We start from the raw sequence: 18,910 nt of genomic DNA, 5'->3' as shown, positions 1-18,910 counted from the left end.
ATTGACTTGAGAATCAGCTACCCATTAATGGAGGTGCATATTTGACATATTTCAAACTTCTGCTTTACTGTATGCTTTTTTTAGAGCATGTTATACTTATGTCGTTCGGTGGTTGTGAAGGGAACCTGTTGCTGTGGGAATGGGAACACTCTGAAGGATCTCTTTAAAGCTTCTTTTGGTGCTGCTGGTGTGCTGCCAATTTCAGGCCAGATAAAACTTGAGGTCAACACTTCTAACCTGACAATGCTTTGACTTTGTTTTTCAGCGTGGGCTGATCAGGAACTCTATTAATATTGAATGGCTCAGTCTATATATGGTATGGCAGCAATATAGTCAGTTATATTTAAGCAATATTTGCCGTGTAAGCCATCTCTATAAGCTCTTATTCAACCATTCTGAATGTGGCACGGTTTTAAAGCAACCTAATCCCTCTTTCATCCCACCTTATGTCTCTTTTCACTACAGCAGACATTGGCTCCAAGCTTCCAGTTTTTGTTGTGCATTGGCTTTGGAAGAAAAAAAAAATGATTGTGGCTGGACTGTTTCATTGGAGATCAATGGGAATCTCCCCGAGCAGATGGTCACTGAGCTCAGTGTTTCTGAACTGGACAGAGAAATGTCAGACCTCGAACGTAGCTCCAGTAATATTCAGGGATGCCTTTGAGTCTCCTAATGTGCAGGAACACAAAATGAAATCTCTGGAAGCTTGAACCCAACTTTACGCATGATCCTGTGTCCGAGCAGACTCGGATATTCAGCAGAGGTTCTGGTAGGCGGTTTTGGCTTGTGCATCACTCTGTTACCATGACACGCCGACAGGCCGAACCCTACGTAGACTCTAATGCAGTAGCCTGGCTTGCGGATCCCCAGAAACGCAACTACGTATCACGGTGCTGCAGACCGCAAGGGTTGTGACTGATGCGCTCGGTAGTAGTACAATACTGCTTTAGTATTTTCAGCTGCTCCTCGATCTCCTCCTCGAAACGGTGGTCAGGTGAAATTTCGACCACAGTTTCAGTTGTTGAAAGTAAAGCTGGTAAGGGCTCACACCAGCATAGGCTACGTATGTAGGTTACCTTAAGTACATCCCGCAGTACCCTAATAAGCCTTAAGACTTAAGATTGGTGCAGAGTTGGGTCATTATCAGAGATTATATGAAGTGACAGGCCAACTAACCAAATTATACACCATTTAAATGTTAGCTTTAAATGCAGCTGGACAGTAGCAAAGATTAAGAATGTTAATGAACGCATAAATCAGCTCTGGTGATGATTTCATCCACTGGGCATGAGGAAGAGACAAACATATTGAAGGGAGAGAAGGCGAGGAAGGAGAGAGACAAAACAAAATTTTTGCCAAGAGTTTCTGCGGAGGGATCAACGCCTTTTCGCATGGTTCTGGCAGCTTTTCACCTCTGCTGTTGGTGCACAATATATGCGTGGGTTAGCCAAGCATTAGGGAAGCCCCATCACTTGCACAGCCCAGATACTAACGCTCTGAGACAAGAGACTGCTTCAACAGCCTCCGTTAGTGACGTAGCAGGTGTTAATTACTGTGCATAAAATCCCTGGGGGGTATTTTATCACTATATGGTCATCATTAAGATAAAAGCTCTGCGGACGTTATTAACCGTCACTAGGTACTTAACAAGGCCCTTTAATGATCTAAATCAAAATCACACTATTAAAAGCAGCCCTTTGCATTTAACACCTTTTAGTAGCTTTCATTATGCTGGTATGTTAGGGTTTTACTGTGTTGATAAGATGACAATCACGCAAAAAGTCCTAACAGAAATACCCAGTGAAAGGATGCGATCAATTCACAAGGGCCAGTGAAGCAACACAGTCTGTGAGAATTCAGTTTCAGTTCACTTTTACAGTAATTTACAGCAAAGTAAAGATCTTAGGATATTACAGAGAGAACCCCGTCATGTTCCCTTGGAGGAAGAACTTAGAAACTTCAGCTAGATCCAGAAATTATGTGCCCAAGGTAACAGTTCAATGCAGTAGCTGACATGTTCATGAAAACCTAAAATGCCCACTTGACAACTAAATCGACGACTGGAATAATCTCCAACAAATCTCTTCTTTAAGGCTGCGTTTAAAAACCACTGTGCCCAACATAGCTGGCAGGTTAAAAATGCTCGGTGAAAATTAGTTTCTGTGGATAACGACAACTTGGTTGCGTTCAAAGAAGGACTCACGTGGGCTTCTTAGCACTGTAGAACAGGGTGCACGCACAGGCCAACTCATTTTACAAATGCGCACTAAAAAACTGCTTTGGTTACCGGCTGTGTTTGGCTGGACAACGTGAACACATCAAATAGAAAGCAGGTTGTGCAACTGCTTAACAAGAACAGGGTTGAGGACGTGAAACTGAGTATGTACATGGAGCAGAAAAACAAGTATTTGACTTTTCGGGTACTTGCACAGTTGGCATGCTTGTTCCTTTGTGGATATTGGAAGATGAAATCTGAGCGGTCCTTACTTTGCCAACTCCCTAAGCCTCCTTGATGAGGAATACCTGCACTGATATGTGTGTAAATACAATCCTAACCATACCCTTCCTTAGGATTTTACACCTCACTGATCAAAGTGAAAACCACTTCACTGCATCATCTCTTGATGATTGAGAGGCAGAACGTAAGTTGCCTTAAAGAAGAGCCTAGGATGCCCCCCACCGTTTTTTCACACTGTGCTATGATCCGTCTAAAGTCCTTTTTTGATGTTTTGTGGCTTCTCACAGCTTGAACCCACTAAAATGTGAAACTTTCCTGCACATACAACATGTGTTCCTCTATGTTCATCTTCTTTTTTTTTTTGGTACTGATGAGAAGATTTCCTGGGCTTATCCTGCAGCCGGAAGAAAACTCCCATCGTCTACACACTTGTAGAGCATTCGTAACACGAATACATTATCCACATCAAATCATCTGTTTTGAAGAAGCTGTATGCGAAGTGTTCTGGGACCACACGTCCCACAGGCCATTAACACATTCGCACTCCGCCCATCTCTCCTCAGAAAACCAGTCATGAACAAGAGGTCAGTGACGTGAAGAATGGTGACGTCCCTCTTCGCATTCATAGCAAGTACAAAGAGGACAGAGATGACAAAAATAAATATGTATATCTATATAAGGAAGAAGAAACGGGGGTTGCATTTCCAGATATCCTCAAAGCTTTCGATGGATGGAGAGGGACAAACCTTTGTCCACTCCCAGAGCCAACGTAGTGGTTTATTAAGACGGAGTAGAGCACCACTGGAGGATGCCGTCTCCAGACTGCAGCGCCCAGTCTCTTTCTGACAGACAAAGAAGCCCTAATTAAAGCATGCAGCCTGTCCCTCAAGTGGCTGGCCTACATGGCTAAATGAGATTTAGAATGAAGCACAGGGGGAATACTCCAGTTTATCCCTAGGTTTCAAAGAGATGGGGCGACAGTACCTGAGAGGATGACACGAAGCTGGACAGATTCTCAAGCTTACCCGATTTATCTATGACAGATGACAATAAAAAAGAAAAGCCGAAGCTCTTCTGGTTTGACTTTTTCAACCCAAAAGAGCTAAAACACTATTTTAAAGCAGATTACCATGAATTCAAACAAGCTCGCATCCCTACCGCTTCACGTTGATTGGCAAAATGCCCCAGTGCATGCTGCATGCTGCAGAACCACATCATGTCAAAGAAAAGCTCCACCTCCCCTGAACCCGGAGACTTGCAGAGCAGATGGCGATAAAACCCAGGTGGACCTGAACCTCCACTGAGGATGGGCTTCACTTCCTGCAGAACCCATGGTCACTGAACAACTCAAGCATACAAGACGGCGAAATGGCAGCTGATCCAGAAGCAAGGCTTTTAATTCCAGGAGACATTAAAATCCTTTGGTCATTAGAATACGAGTTGGAATATCAGTGGTTAAAAAGCATTGGTTGAAATCCCCCTCGCAGACAAGCAGAGAGACATCTGAGTAAAACCTTTACCACGTCACATCAAACGGATCAAGCTCAGGTGGTGGAGGCCTTTGAAGGTTTTCCAAGATGTCCAATAGATTTGTTACGGGTCGTCTCAAAACATGCTGATGGGATTATATATATATATATATATATATATTCAATATATTTATAAAATACTATAGTATATAAGATATATAGATATTAGATTTGATACATATACATATATAAGATAGATAATGGATTATATTAGTACAGAATACATATTAGCATAGTATATATATCAAAAGCTCCCTTGGAGCCTCAAAGATGACCTGGAGGTCCAGACAGCAGAGCGGGTCTTGACTACCTTGGCCGTCACCATACACCCATATGCAGAAATGATGGCAGAACATTAGCAGTTTAAGTCAAGCCATGTCACAGATTTGTGACATCTAGTCTGGAAGTTAGTTCCTTCTGGAAATCTTTTTTTTTTTTTTGCCTCGGTTGACAGTGATGCCCTGTCCTAAAGGTCCCAGACAACCTTTGTCGCAATGCCAGTGGTGTTCCTACAAACTTGATTAGCATTCTGCTTTTCTTTTTTTCCTCACTGCAAAATATTAATACTACTATTACTACTCATTAATTACTTGCAAGTTGTTGGACTATGGTCTACAATGAGATCACAGGCATTGCTCCGTTGCTCCCTTTGGTATTTTATTTGATCTAGTGGTGTAGTGTGTGATGGGTTTAATGCTAATTCTCATCTGTCTAGAGGGTTTTATTTGGTACATATAATACAATAACACCACCAGTTTCACCCATAATCATCCTAAAGGCCCTTTTTGAGTTTTATATTTACAACTCCTTAACCTAAATATATTCCATTCCCAACTGTACAATAAATTCCAATAAATCACATTATCACAGCTGTTGCATCAGCTGAACAAAATGTGGCCATTTTATACATCAAGTATGAACAAATTCTGTCAGCTACTCCAGTTCAAAAACATCATTATCAGTTGTGAACCATCCGCTGCTCTGAAGTAGATTTAAACAGGAAGAAAGGTAAGAAAGCCTTTTATGTTGTTTTCATTTTTTTCATCTCATCAGGTTGACCCAAAGAAACAAACAAAGGCTTGACTTCAGACTGAGGCACTAATCCACAGAAATCCATTCAGGGTTATTATTCCATGAGGGAACAGACGACGCGGCTTAGAAGTATCGGCGAGGTGCCTCCTGTGGGCTTTGATTGAGTGGCTGATAGGAGATAAATCAGCTTAGCACCCACCAATATCTTTCATCAGTCGGCGGCATCTGCTGGCCGCCAAACGAGCGTTGGAACGGGAAGAACTGCATCCCGAAACACTTTCAAATTACACGACAGCTCAATTGTAGCTGCTGCAAAACTGAGCTGAACTCTTGTTTGTTCGCAGCATGCCATGCAATGGATGCAATTCTTCTGCTTCATACATATTTAACGCTCTGGATTTTCCCCCCGACTTGTTGTCCTCCATTCCTTCATTTCCCCACTCATCATTATTTTACATCTCCAGCTTGAACGCAGTTAGTCAGAGCTGAAGTGGAAATAACACTAATTACATTTTTAAAAAAAGATAGGGAGTCTGTAATGATAAGCCTTCCCGGTTGATTGATGGGGAAATTAGGCAGGCAGAGATGAAAATACCTTTTGCCACGGACTGGGGAGTCCTCAGCTCCCGCTGACAGTTGCTCTATTACACGGTGGTCTGATTTCTGTTTTTCATGCGCCCTCGTGTCGGCCTAATGAGATATTTTTAGCCCCGTTGCGAGCAGCTGTGCATCGGTTACAAGATGAGGGAGTCTGGGATGAATTATCACAAATAGAGACACATATACACGCTACGACATTAGGTCGCATTAGTCTTTCTAGTGGTGCTTCCCCTCGAAATCAAGGAGACGCTGTCAGAGCTCCAAAGCCTTTTGTCTCTACTGAGTCAATCACAGGGGAAGGGGGGGCGGGGGGGTTAAACACACCGAGGCTTCCTGCTCATGTAAAAATCAATTCCGATTTACAAAGCCTTTGTGAAGTGGATGAAAAAAAAAAAGGGAAAGAAGATAAAACAATACTGCCTGTTTCCCCTGTGAAACACTGTCAGAGCAGACACAGGAAACCAGAGATTGTTCTTTGAAATTGTTGGAATTCTTAGTAGGGGTGGAATCACACCCCAGATATGAACGCTGACAGCTTTGCTTCTGAGCTACATAGAGTTATGTCATCGGCAACAGAAAACCGTTTCCGTCTCTGGAGGAGATGTCCGATATTATTCGGTAACGCACTTAGATCTGAAACAAGTAACATTTTATTTATTAAAGCATACGATTATTTGCTATATTCTTGAGCTCTGGAGCGTTGGGAAACATCATCATGAACATCAGAAGTTAAAAACACTGACCATCTTTTGACAATACAACGTTCTACTGGGAACTTTTGGACCTGGTATTCATTCGTTGGTGTGGATACCACTTAGTCATGTAGCACCACCTAGACCAGAACAGAACCCCCGACCCCATAGTAAAGACACTCTTCCAAACTGATCAACGGGGTCCAAAGACCCCCACTAAAAACTTCCTACTGCCAGACACCCCAGGACCCCCTCAGAAGGTCCATGTCCATTCTCTTATGAGTCACACTTGTTTTGGAGGCACAAGGGTAGACCTACACAACGTGACTGCATTTATTTAGCAACAATGCAAACGCGATAGAGACCTTCACTCAGGAGCGACTAGAACCAGAGAATGCTTGGAATTCAGGCTCTGGCTTAGGGTCGAGTTGGCAAACAACTCTGCCCCGCTGCTTTTAAAACCTGATCTATTCCAAATGGATGAGCGACACTCTCATTCCAGGGATTCCCTACTGAGCCAATGACTCCACAACGACGCTAAATATGAAGCGCAATCAGCTTACGGTCTTTGACAAAGGCAATCAGCGTCAGCGGAAGCACTTGAGGCCGACCGTCTGAGCGGAGTGACGGCGACGCAGGGACGTTCTCTCGGGGGTTACGCTCGCGTCCCAGGGGCCTCTAATGGGCCGGCCGAGACCTGAGGGATGAGCTCCGGATACAATGGCGAGACACTCAAATACCATTTGAGCCGTGCACACTGCGAGTCGAGTCTCTTTTTCCTCTCTTTTTAAAAACACACCACTCTCTTGATACATTTCTTTCATGCCCGGTCTTAGCAGGGAACTGTGTAAATGGCTTGTTGAGCCCCTGACATTAGGCGTTAAGCCACTCGCTGGCACTGCACACACACCTCAGATGAACCACTTTATTTAGGCCCTCTGTGAATGTGTGTGTGTGTGTATATATATGTGTAAGTGTGTGTGTGTTGTAGGGGATTTAGGCAGCGCTCACCCCGTCTGGATATAAACCACAGGGTTGAGGGGTCGGGTCATCACCCCTGTTGCCGAATTTACAGCCGACATAAAAAGCAGTTGTCTGCGGTATGCTGCGCCACGGTTTGTGTGTATTTGTGTGAATGAGATTTAAGAAGAGCCAGCAGCTCACTGCTGTTAGATGACATCAAAAATAAACAAATAAATAAATAAAGAGGCTGTTCAGTCAAATAATATAATTGTCCAGCTAAGTGCATCTTAGCTGAGATAATGGCAAAAACACTGACAGCATCGCGCGCTCGCACAATTAACAGCGCAAAGACTGCAATATACTTCCAACGCCTATATTACCCACCGACTATATTTAGCTCTCCATCTCTTTTGTTTCCATGGGAATAGAGAGTTCACTGCGAGAGGCTGGGGCCATCGGGTATTTTCCAGAGGTAAAAAAAAAAAAAAAACAACAAAAAACACAAGACAGAATGGCTCCTAAACCGGAGTTAGCTTTTCCACAGCTTGGTGGGTTTGTCAAGTGATCATTTCCACTCCGCCGAGTCCAAGCATCACTAGGTTTGTGTTTAACCACTGCCCTAGATTTCTCTTCATGCGAGCCCCGTACCGTCAGTGAGGACGGGCTTTCAGCACGGTACGTCTCCACTACATTTCACTTAACGTCTTCAGGATTGCCCCAGTGTCAGGGCTTTTATTTTGAAAGGAAGGGTTATGAATAAGAAGTGCCGAAGTATAAAAATGAATTGAGGCACAAAGCTACGGTGGTTTGTGGGGATTTTGTCTTTAATTTATGACAAAAGATTTTTCAAAAGAATGTGAGTGGATTTTAATTCCACAATGAGCTCACCCCCTTATTTGCATTGCTTGTGGTGAGAGTACAAAGCACATAGAAATTAGCTGGCAGTGATTACGACTAGACAATGTTTCAAAACGTTTAATTAATGCTGCCACTACAATAGTTCTGAGTGCATCAGTGTTTAAATTTGTCTTTGCACAACTTGCCTCACATAAACCACGATTAAATATTGTCTAAATTACAATATAATCTAAAAATACCATCAAAACATAAATTAATAATTAAGTTCTGCAGCTTATACACTGATCAGTAAAACTGATCTTTACTGATTCATGGGCCCAAACTAGATTTTTACTTCATTTCAAACATCACTGATCATTAGCTTATTAGCTTTCCAAGCTAAGGAAGTAAGGAACAGGGTTTGCATGACAAAGCTGTATTGTACTTACTATCATGATCTGGTACTGCCAATTTGAAACCTAAACCTAAGACCTGTGTTGTTGTAGTTGTTGTTTTCTGTATTTCTTTGTTATTTACCATTAGCTTGTAGCGCTAATGAAACAAATTAGCTAAACTACACCAAGAATCCAAACTGCCACAACCTCTGACAGTGATGACAGGCGGTTTTATGCCTCTATAGTCATGGCAACAGCCCAAACACTAGGGAAACCCTAAAGACGAAGCCTGACGTGGAACTCTCCAGAAATATTACCACATGTCGCAGGGTCACAGACTTCAAGACCTGTGATTGGTCCGCTTGGTGGTAGCATGTTTCTGCTTTACTATTTCTGGCTGCATCTCCATCTCCGTAATTTTCAAATTGATTGTTTTAAACCAAAAACGATGGAACACATCGAGGGAAGGTCAACTTTGGCAAAATTTCAGCAAGATTTTGGTGAAAGTTTCAGTCATCGTATTTGAAAGTGAAGAAGGAAGTAGAGACATAAATGAATGGCATGAAAGACACAGCGCCGCCTTACATTTGGGTGATGCTGTCACAGAGTGAGGCAGACTGACAAGCTCACAAGTGTTAATGACTCGCACTGTTGAAGGCGACGTTCACAGGTTACGCCGTCTAGGTCTCACCATAAAATGGGCCCTTAGTCAGTGTTCCAATAAAGAACTCAGCAACTTAAGAGGTTCGTCTTGATTTGTATCATGAGTGAACACCCTTCAACAAAGCAGACATTCTTAGAAACATAAGCACAACTCATAATTTCCATGTTCACAGATCCAAAGATCCATGTGGTGATAATTTCACGATGGCATTAGTTGCCTCGGTGACTTTCTCCTTTACACACAAACTGGAAAAGTGCGGTATCCAGCTGGACCACTTCCTGATTCCTGTGGATGGATGGGGTAACTCTGCACTGCGCTCATACTTTAATATGTTCTGTCAGGATCCAAGAGAACCGAATCATTGTGCAAATGCATTCTCCTCCTACTATAACTCAATTTAAAGACAGAGCTGGTGTGTTCAGATCCGAAACACAGATTCATTTGAATGCTGTGCGCAACGATACATCTTCAACAGAAGTATCCTCGCTGTCAAAGCAGAAGAACTTGCACAACAGATGCTCGCCACAGATGTGGTTATGACTGAGCATACTTTCTGAAAGCACAGATCGCAGAGATAAATTCTGCCAGAAAGCCTTCTCGCAGTACGCTGCAGTCATGTCAATATTTCTTGGAAGGGTCACTCAGAAGAGAGCACTGCTGCCGACGTGAAGCCAAGGAGGTGGAGCTGCCTGTTCAGGACTTCTCATCACGCAGCAGTGGCGGTGGCGGCGGCGGACTTGGCCGTGAGTCCGGGGTTTCCCCTCACTGAACATGACCTCCAGTTCAGCCTGCCTGCGTCAATATCCATCAGCCGCCCCAACAATGAGGTACTGTATCTGCCTGAGGCTGCCTGAAGCGAGGAAGTGGCGTCTTCCCTCGATCTCTCCTGAACTCCGATACTGTCATTACGAAACGGCAAAAAGTGTGTTTGTGTTGAGTTAAACCATGCTAACCAGGCTGAGGCGAGTCCTTTTACCTAGTGGGGGCTGCGTTTAAAATGAAGATAATGGCCACTTGAAGTAACCACAGTGGGGAAAGGTGAAAACAACATTGAGAAACACCGGAAGGTTTTTTTTGACGGTTTTGACGACAGTGTCTTTATCTAGGTTTTTGGCTTTGAGTGGGAGGGGTTTAGGGGTTTGTTTCTCACCTCATTATATAATTTTCTATATATAAGAGTTAAAATTAACAAGAGCCACCCCTGCCCCCTTTGAGGAGGGAGCAGGGGTGGCTCTTGGGGGTGTAGGGGGTGTCCCTTAACCATTTTATACCTACATATCCAGCACCTCCATACTTGAATTACCGTAACTCACCAATGGACAAAATTCAAAGCATGGCTGAACACTGGGAAGTTGCGCTTTCTGTAATAAAAAGCTGCCATTACGGTAATGATGACGCACCGCTGCTGTCAGACTGGACGCTACAAGTATTTAAAGAATCTGAAGATAATTCTGGCTTATCCCAAGTTGGATTTTATTCAACTACTTGACCAACATTATCACGATGATGTTTCGAGCCCATCTTTGGTATCAAAAGTGAAACTCATTGTTATTGTTGCATTAATTAGCATGACTCAGCCAAGTAGACTGTCTCTGTAGCTCCGAAAGCTCCGTCTTCTTCTCAACACCTGATCTGGTCAGATTCAGAAGTGGAATTTTCCAACTTGCATATCAAATGCGTTTTTAAAGCGGATCAGTGTGATTCGAACACACATTTGGTTGGTTGGCTAAAGCTGTTATTTCAGCGTGGTCCATCATCAATCCACTGGGACAAGAATCTAAATCCTTCATTGGGTCGTCCTTAGAGCTAAGATCAGAAACAGGGCCCGGCTAGCAAAACGCTCTCTAATCTGTTCAAAACTGACTATTTAAAATACAAAATGAATGTGGTGAAGAGCTGTTGAGGTTTGAGAGACCCGTTGCCTTCGCTACAACTAAACTAAGCAGTGCAAGAACAGATTGGACAGATCTAGATGTAAAACTGAAAGTAAGCATACTAAAACATGATAACTAAAGCTATTTTAGTAAGTCAAAGGTTGAAACATGATCTGTGATCTATGATGGATGCTGTCAACATGCTGAGCAAAGTTTAGCTAACCGTCACCATTTAACTAAAAGCTGTTAATTTGGCAAATAACATCTACGGCCAAAACTATCAAAGTCAGATCCAAGTCATGATAACCTCTACTTGTACTTCTGAGTGAAGTGAAAAATTAAATGCCAAAAATAGCAATGTGCAAATTAGATTTTTTTTTCTTTTCTTTTTCTTTTTTCCCCCATGAAAGGTTGGCTTTCACCTTGGACGAACGCCAGAGATTTACAATCACACTCACTCGTCCGTTCCATTTCACTCTCATTTTCTCCTTCAGGTGAGCGAGGCCCGGCCTCGGCGAAGGCATTCGGCCAAAGCAATCTAAGTATGGAATCAATCATGGGCTCCGTTCTATAAACATCTGCCCTCCTCATAGCTCATACCTCGCGCTCTCCCTGCGACTCTGGCCGTACAGTGGCCGTACTCAGGCCTGGCGAACCACACGTTTCCTCATTCGGATAAAAAAAAGAATTGTGTCTCATTGTGTCTTTTGTGTATTTTTTTGATTTTCCCTGATGCAGCTGTTAAAAGCTGTGAGGAAATCCCCTGCGTCCCTCACGAGACCCCACATCAAAACGGCCGCCCCCTCGACGTCCATTCCTCTGCTCCCTGCACTGAAACTCCACGACAGAAGAACGAGCTAAAGCTGAAAGGTCACTGGGAGGAGAGTGCAGTTTAGTTTTTTTGTTGTTTTTTTTTTTTTCTTAATTCAGCCACCACGCTGCCTTCGCTGGCATGCGTCTCGATGTGAAACACCTCGACGTGAGTCATGCACGGCTCATCCGAAAGTCAGAGGCTGCGGCTGATATCACAGAATGAGTCACAAAGAAGGAGCCGTTCAATTCTGGTGCCACTTTGATGGGGGAGGAAAAATAAATAAATGAATAAATAAATAAGACAGGAAAAAGGAAAGTGAATTTCACGCGGGAGGAAAAGGAGAGCCGTGTGCCCCCCCCCAATCACCCCATCACCACGGCTACAGCAGACGAGACGAAGCGAGACATGGCAGGGGGCGTGAGAAACCGCGTACAGTCAGAACTAAAGAGGAAGTTGGTTTTGAGGGGTGACGAGGCTAAAAGGAAAAAAGAAAAGAAAAAGGGGAACCATTTCACGCACAGAGACCTGCTGCAGCCTCTGCCACGCAGCCGACTACATTTCAGCAGATCAACTCACCCCTGGCAGACAGCTTCTTGGTGTTGATGATTTTGGCGGCATACTCCTGCCCCGTGGAAATCTTCATGCACCGCCTCACCACAGAGAATGCCCCTCTGAGACACACAAAGAGTTAGAGATTAGTCACGGCGTGGCAAAGAAAAAAAATATATAACTGTCAAGCACAAATTTAGATTTCGGCTGCCTCTTGGTCACTATTCTGAAGAGCAGGACATCCTATTAATGCAGCTGGGTCGTTCAGTGTTGACCTCGGTGAAAGCGGCGGAAGAAATCTCAACTTGAGTTGAACTTCCTGTGCAAAAACTGTAGGCGTTCGGTAGGAGCACGGTCCTAACGTCACTGCTTACTGTGCATTATTTGTATTTCAGTGCTCACATTCGTCAGCTTATTGCACATGTTACTTTAACCGCACTCAAGTGTTTCTGTCCTGTAAAGAAGCTTGGCACAGACGGCTGTAGTTGTTGGGTTCAGACTAACAGGGCGATTTTCTTTCCCACAACCAGGGGAGAAATCAGGTTCAGTCCAGATTATTTATTTTCTCATCCATCGCTTCTTGCTCGTACCTTAGCAGGACCTTACGTCCTTTAGCAAAGCGGCGAGCGTAATGCCATCTTCAGAGGGAACTTGTAAATCTGTGGTTACGACACGGGAAGTTCTGTACATAAAGTGGTGACATTAGGTTGTAGCTCGTGAGTAGAGTGCAGCTCGGGCAAACACTGGCATTTAGAAACCACAGAGGCTAACAGTCACAGCAAGCTAACAACCGAGTAACCTAATGCATCAGGGCATGACGAAAAGAAACCGCTTCAGGTTCCTTGTGTCATTTTTTTTTTGTTTGTTTATTTTTGCATCACAATTCAAGAACTCCTTCCCGTACGTGAAATCCCCCACCTGAAAGCTGCTGCAGTTTCACGGTCGGGTGGCGAAAAGCAACAACAGGAATCAGCAGCGCGTGAACCGCTGTGCGTTCACTATGTGGAGCACTCGCTGTGGCAACACGTCTCTGAAGGTCCCGCGCACCAACACAAGGGGTTTCACTTTGCTTATATCCCTATTCAGAGCGACGAACCATCAGTCTTTGAGACGGGACTTGCATCCATATGAAATGAAAATTCCAAGAGCACTACGGCAAAATAATGGACTTCATGCATTTCTTTATTTTCCGTTAAGTCTCCTCGGTGCTAATCCGAGATTTCGGGACATTTAAGTTTTTGCAATTTGAGCCCACGCAGCCAACGTTCACCACACTGTGTCTGCGCTAGGTTTTCAGGCGTCCACCTCACAGATGCGTCAGACAGAACAGATTTACAGAACCGCTTTTAAACCAGTCTAGCGGTCTACGCAGACGCCGCAAAGGCTCCTGTTTTACTCGCACCCCGCTTCCGTAAAAGCAGATTTTTATGGCTCAAATACACATATTTTTTTTCCCCTCACACATAGTCAACGTGTGCTGGGCTGCTTCCAAATGAGGTGTGACTTGAAGCTCACGGCTGTGCCCGAACGCCTGGTGTGATTGAATACGATAATAAAAAAGCAATAGTAATGCCTGGTTATGAGTCAGAAAGCTAAAGTAAATAAGGGCAGTGAAGCTAGTGTACATACAAGCAGAACTCTTAGAGGTGGAAGTGGCCTCAGAGACAAGTGAAAACGCTCCAAAAAGCCATGAAGAAACAATGCATTCTGGGATAAAAGGCTGCCCCGAGTCCACACTGGTTACCTACACGTGCATCTGGGAAACATCTGGACCCATCTTGGTCACATGTGCACTTTGAATTGGAACGGTATTTGGGCAACGACCTCAGGAAAGAGCAGGAAAGAGCAGGAAAGTGCAGACAGGAATGTCCACCGAGAAACACCAGTACATTTAACCGTAAACGCTGCCATTAGCTGGGAGGCTAAGAAGTTAGGAGGAGCTCCAAGCCGAGTGTCTAAATTTCTGACGGATAGTCAGCCGGAGCCAAACTCTTATTAATCTTATCAGAATATAAATCTGGTAACACACCGCTGAGATTTTATTACGGGGCGTGTTCCGGCTGATAACGCAGCAAAACAAATAGCCCTCCAACCATTTCGCCGGAAACGAATCCCGCTCCACGGAGCTCAGATTGCTGGTGCCACTTTGTAAAGAAGACAGAGGCGCTCCGTTTGACTTTCGGTGGGCCGCGTGACGCCATCAAACCGTTTCATAGCAGCCAGATGTGGTGACTATGGCGGCCGGCTGCTGCAGGATGATTTCAGTGCCTCGCCGTCGTCGCCTTTGTGTGACAGGCTACACTGGTGTAAGCAATCTGTGCGGTTAAATTACGTAACAAAATATCTGTTTTGGGTGGTTTTTGAACAGATTTGGGGCAGGAAACCATCAGCTGTATCTGGTAACACGGGGCAGCAGCCAGTTCCAAACGGTGACAAACTTTCGGCGTCAAAAGAACAAGGCCAGATTGGAACCTCTGGTGGGTTGGTTTTGGCCTGCGGGCCGTATGTTTGGCACCTCAACGTTAGGCCTTCATAATGCACCGATCAGCCACAACATTATGACCACTGACAGGAGAACAGTGACCATGGAAACAGGAAACAACCCAGTACTGAGTAGTATTGAAACTGCACCTCTCAAATGAAACTGCAATTGGCTCTTTTTGTTTCCAGATCTAAAAAAAAAAAAGAAAACTTCTGTGGTTTAGCTTGCAGCCAGTCACTGTGTGATTGGTCCGCCAACGCAAAAACAGTAGTTTCTTTGGTGGTAAAGTGGCTTTTTTTGCTGTTCTTTTGTGATTTTTGTGATTTGGCTGTTCAGGGTTCTGAGACGCCACCAAAACGCATCAAAATATGGCCGTACGACACAACGGCTTGTACTAGTAAATGAATAAAATGCAGCAAAATTATTTCGGGGAACACAAGCGACCTGATAAAGCACCTCATCAAAATATGCATAGAAAACTTGACAACTCCGCTGCGTTTACAAGTCTCATCTTCTTAACGAGACAAAGCCTTCGATAACTTTGCGTAATATATAAATGGCCACTAAGATGGCTAGTCATCCTTTGTGTGTTAATTTTCGCTAATTTTTACCAACTTTATCAACTATAGAGCTCCGGGAGCTGACATCACTCTGCCCCGTTAATCACAACGACGCCATATTGGCTAACTCACTCATTAACTTGGGATTGTTGTGTTGCCCAGGATGCCAGAATAGTGAGGAACAAGCGAAGTGGAAGTCGTTTTACAAGATTCCCAAAGATCCAACAAGACGCAGTGCAGAGGTGGATTAATGTAGTAAAACGAGAAAACGTAGCGGTGAGACCCCCCAAGAAACGGGTTTGGCTTGTGTAGCGACCACTTATGACAAAGAGACGCCGTTTTTAGCCAACAAACTCCCAAACTGGATGTGCATCATGAAGCCTGACTGGGTCCATTTGGACCCCTCAAAACTCTTGAATGCCGTCAGTGACTCCAGAGTAGGACGAAGGAAAGTTAATGAAGTACTTCTAGATGCTACAGGTCAGAAACATCGTCCCCGTTGACGGTTTTAATGCTTAAAAAAAGCTCGACCTGGGGAGTCTGTGAAATGTAAGCTGTTGAGTTTTGCCTCGTACTGGTCATTTTGTATCAGTTTAAAGTGTGGCTTGAAATCAGCGCTGGTGTTGATCAATTTCCTCAGATTTTTTTTTCTGCCAATATGGAGGCGTCAACAATAAAAGTCACTGGAGCTCTAGAAGACGTGGAGGACTGACTGTCAGCTGGATTTTCCGTGTTTGATGAGATGCTTCATGATGTTAGAGAATACCAGTTCACGATTAATACTGAATGAAGTAAAAAAAGAACTGAATTGGTATCGGTATTGTTTTAAGGGTACTGGTATCAAAAAATTTTGAAATGATACCTGATACCAGAGTGAACAATGCTCCAACCCATCTACCTCGTACGTTCTCAAACCATCATGTATAATCATCATCAGCTATATCTTGTATCCATATCATCATCAGACTGTACATGTCTGCTTCAGTCAGACGTATGTATCTATGCCAGATGGATGTTTGTCTCGTTTCTCCTCCTGTTCTCCCTCTTCTCTGTTTCTGCCCGGCTGGCCTCAGGCAGATGGGTCCCTCCATATGAGCTGGGATCTGGTCAAGGTTTCCTCCTGTTAAAAGGAGCCGTCGCCTTCAGGCTTTGTGTGGAGGTTTCATTCCACATTTCGCAAAGCGTCTTGAAACAATTTGCATTGTTACTGTATTGCTGGGAGATTTGTGGACCTGGCATTCATTCATTTATTCATTTATTCATGTGGATGTTACTTAGACATGTTACTTAGACGCGAGGCACAGCCACATATGATCTGTCCATCTTTGTGTTTTTATTTTATAATATATTATTGTGTTATGGTGGTTAGCACTGATGACTGGAAAAGAACAGCAGGAATGTCCCAGGTCTGAGTCTGTGCCTGCAGCCGTTCAATGAGGATTTAAATAAAGCCATTTATAAACAATTGATATAGTGTAATCCCAACAGTAATCCCCCTTTTACACTATATACACATGATATGGCAATTAATTCATTCAAGCAACAAGAAAATCCAGTTGGGAGCCAAAGGAACCGGCTCTCTAAGCAGAACCAGATTCCCATCACTACAGGGGTTGGCCTGGCCTCCAAATATACTAGACCCCAAACTGATCAGCCACAACATTAAAACCCACTGAAGAAGGACATGGCATTAAACCAACCTTCATGTGGATGTTACTTAGACATGTAGCACCCACCTTAGACCAGTCCAGGCAGACCCCCCACCCCATAGCAAGTACAATGACCTGGCCTCCAGTTCCACTAGATCCCAAACTGATCAAGTATCTGTGGCATGATCCACAGACTTCCCTCCACTCAAAGGCCCACAGGACACAGTCAGAAGACCCATGTACATTCTCTGATAACTATTGGTAGACCTACAGAATATTAGGAAGGTGCAGAGGCGTCACTAAGTTTTGAGGACAGGGGAGGTTTAGCAAAAGTAGCGTGTGAGCACCTGGACTAGATTCATTGATTCGTCATTGGGCGAGAGGCAGGGTCCACCCTGGACAGGTCTCCAGTCCATCGCAGGACTAACACAGAGACAAACAACCATTGACGCTCACACCTAGGGTCAATTTAGAGTCGCCAATCAGTCTAATGGTGGGAGGAACCCAGAGCCATCCTAAATAAATAAATAAATACATTAAAGGGAGGCTTAAGAATTTTTTAGGGAGGCTTTAGTCAACCCACCCCCCCTCAATGAAAGGGGCTGCAGCCCCCTCCTAAAACAGCCTTAACTACGCCAGTGGGAAGGTGGTCATAATGTTTTGCCTGACGCTAAGTGCTTTACCCGTAAATGTGAACCCAATGTGGTGGGAGGGGACCACCGACAGAACACGGAGGAGTTTCTGGAGGATTTCTGAAGAAGCGCCCTGGGTTCAGATGGGCGGTAACTTCTGCGAACACGGGAGAAACCAAACTGAAAAAAAACACGCCGAGCTCCCCGAGATAATGAAAGTTACTCCGCTTCCACGATGCGCGCTTCATTTCACGCACAGCCGCTGATAAACCACCCAGCTCCGGATTTCTGCGCGTTTAAGATGGAGCGCTTTTTATTTATTTATTTATTTATTTATTTAAAAAAAAAAAAAAACTCTGACAAATTCTCACGAGCCACGTCCATATTCGGTTTGCTTTCCAATGCTTTCCACTAGTAATTTTTAAAACTTTTTCTTTTTTCCAACAGGTTCACCTGGCGTTACAGCAAAAAGGAAGTGAGTGAGGGGGGGCAACAATGTTCAATTCATAAACTTAAGACGCATGGCGGCATAGAAAATATATTTAGGCTTAAAAAAAGTGAGTTCAGGATATTTCCGTTTGTGTTATTCAATTTATAACAGGTGTCCAGGTAAATTGAAGGATTTCTGAATGGGATTCTGAACGGGATTTTGCGTGACGCAAGCGCAGGCTGCGCCCATCAAGGTATGAGCAGGTAGGCGGAGGGCAGCGACGGAAGCAGCCTCGAATAAATCAGTCAGAATAAATAAATAAATAAATCAATCAAATGAAAAGGGAACTTACTTCCCCAGCTCCTCGTACAGCTGGTACTCGTCGGTGAACCTGGTGCAGGTTGTTGAAGCCATGTCAAGGTGAGCGAAGGAGGAAAACTGAAGCAGCCTTTTAATCACTCCGCGCAAATCCTTTCACCTCTCTGCAAGCGAACAAGTGCCACTTGTCGACTTTATGGGAGCGAGGGGGAAAAAATAAAAAAATTTAAAAAATAAATAAAAGCAAAGTTAGTTTTTTTGAAAATTGAGTCCTGGAGGAGGTGAAAAATAAAATAAAATAAAAATAAAAAAAATTAAGCCTGCGCTTCTCCCGGCTCCAGTTCGCAGACCCTGGTTAGTCCTGGACTTGACAGGGACGTCGCGACCTGCTGTTGTGTTTGTCTCCGCACTGACACTTGGATTTGTTGCCCC

The 18,910-nt window shown here is 44.0% G+C and overlaps 1 protein-coding gene across 22 annotated transcripts in view; it reads right to left on the bottom strand.

Moving 5' to 3' along the window:
• The window catches only part of camk2d1 (calcium/calmodulin-dependent protein kinase (CaM kinase) II delta 1), a 91,336-nt gene extending 72,426 nt beyond the window's left edge, over window positions 1-18,910 (bottom strand). For 8 of the 22 annotated variants that reach the window (XM_047568192.1, XM_047568247.1, XM_047568200.1 and 5 more), the window contains exons 1-2: window positions 18,513-18,908; window positions 12,435-12,529 (exon numbers count right to left, since the gene is read on the bottom strand). In XM_047568192.1, the coding sequence (XP_047424148.1) occupies window positions 12,435-12,529; window positions 18,513-18,574 (157 nt within the window). In that variant the 5' untranslated portion in view covers window positions 18,575-18,908. Of the gene's footprint in view, window positions 1-12,434; window positions 12,530-18,512 lie in introns of all 22 variants that reach the window. The other 14 variants (XM_047568265.1, XM_047568184.1, XM_047568275.1 and 11 more) reach the window with 5 other exon arrangements.

The sequence above is a fragment of the Mugil cephalus genome, chromosome 1 (genome assembly GCF_022458985.1).
Source record: "Mugil cephalus isolate CIBA_MC_2020 chromosome 1, CIBA_Mcephalus_1.1, whole genome shotgun sequence".
In the NCBI taxonomy this organism is placed as follows: domain Eukaryota; kingdom Metazoa; phylum Chordata; class Actinopteri; order Mugiliformes; family Mugilidae; genus Mugil; species Mugil cephalus.
Note: the sequence above shows the minus strand (reverse complement) of the source record. Positions and strands in the feature narration are given on the sequence as shown.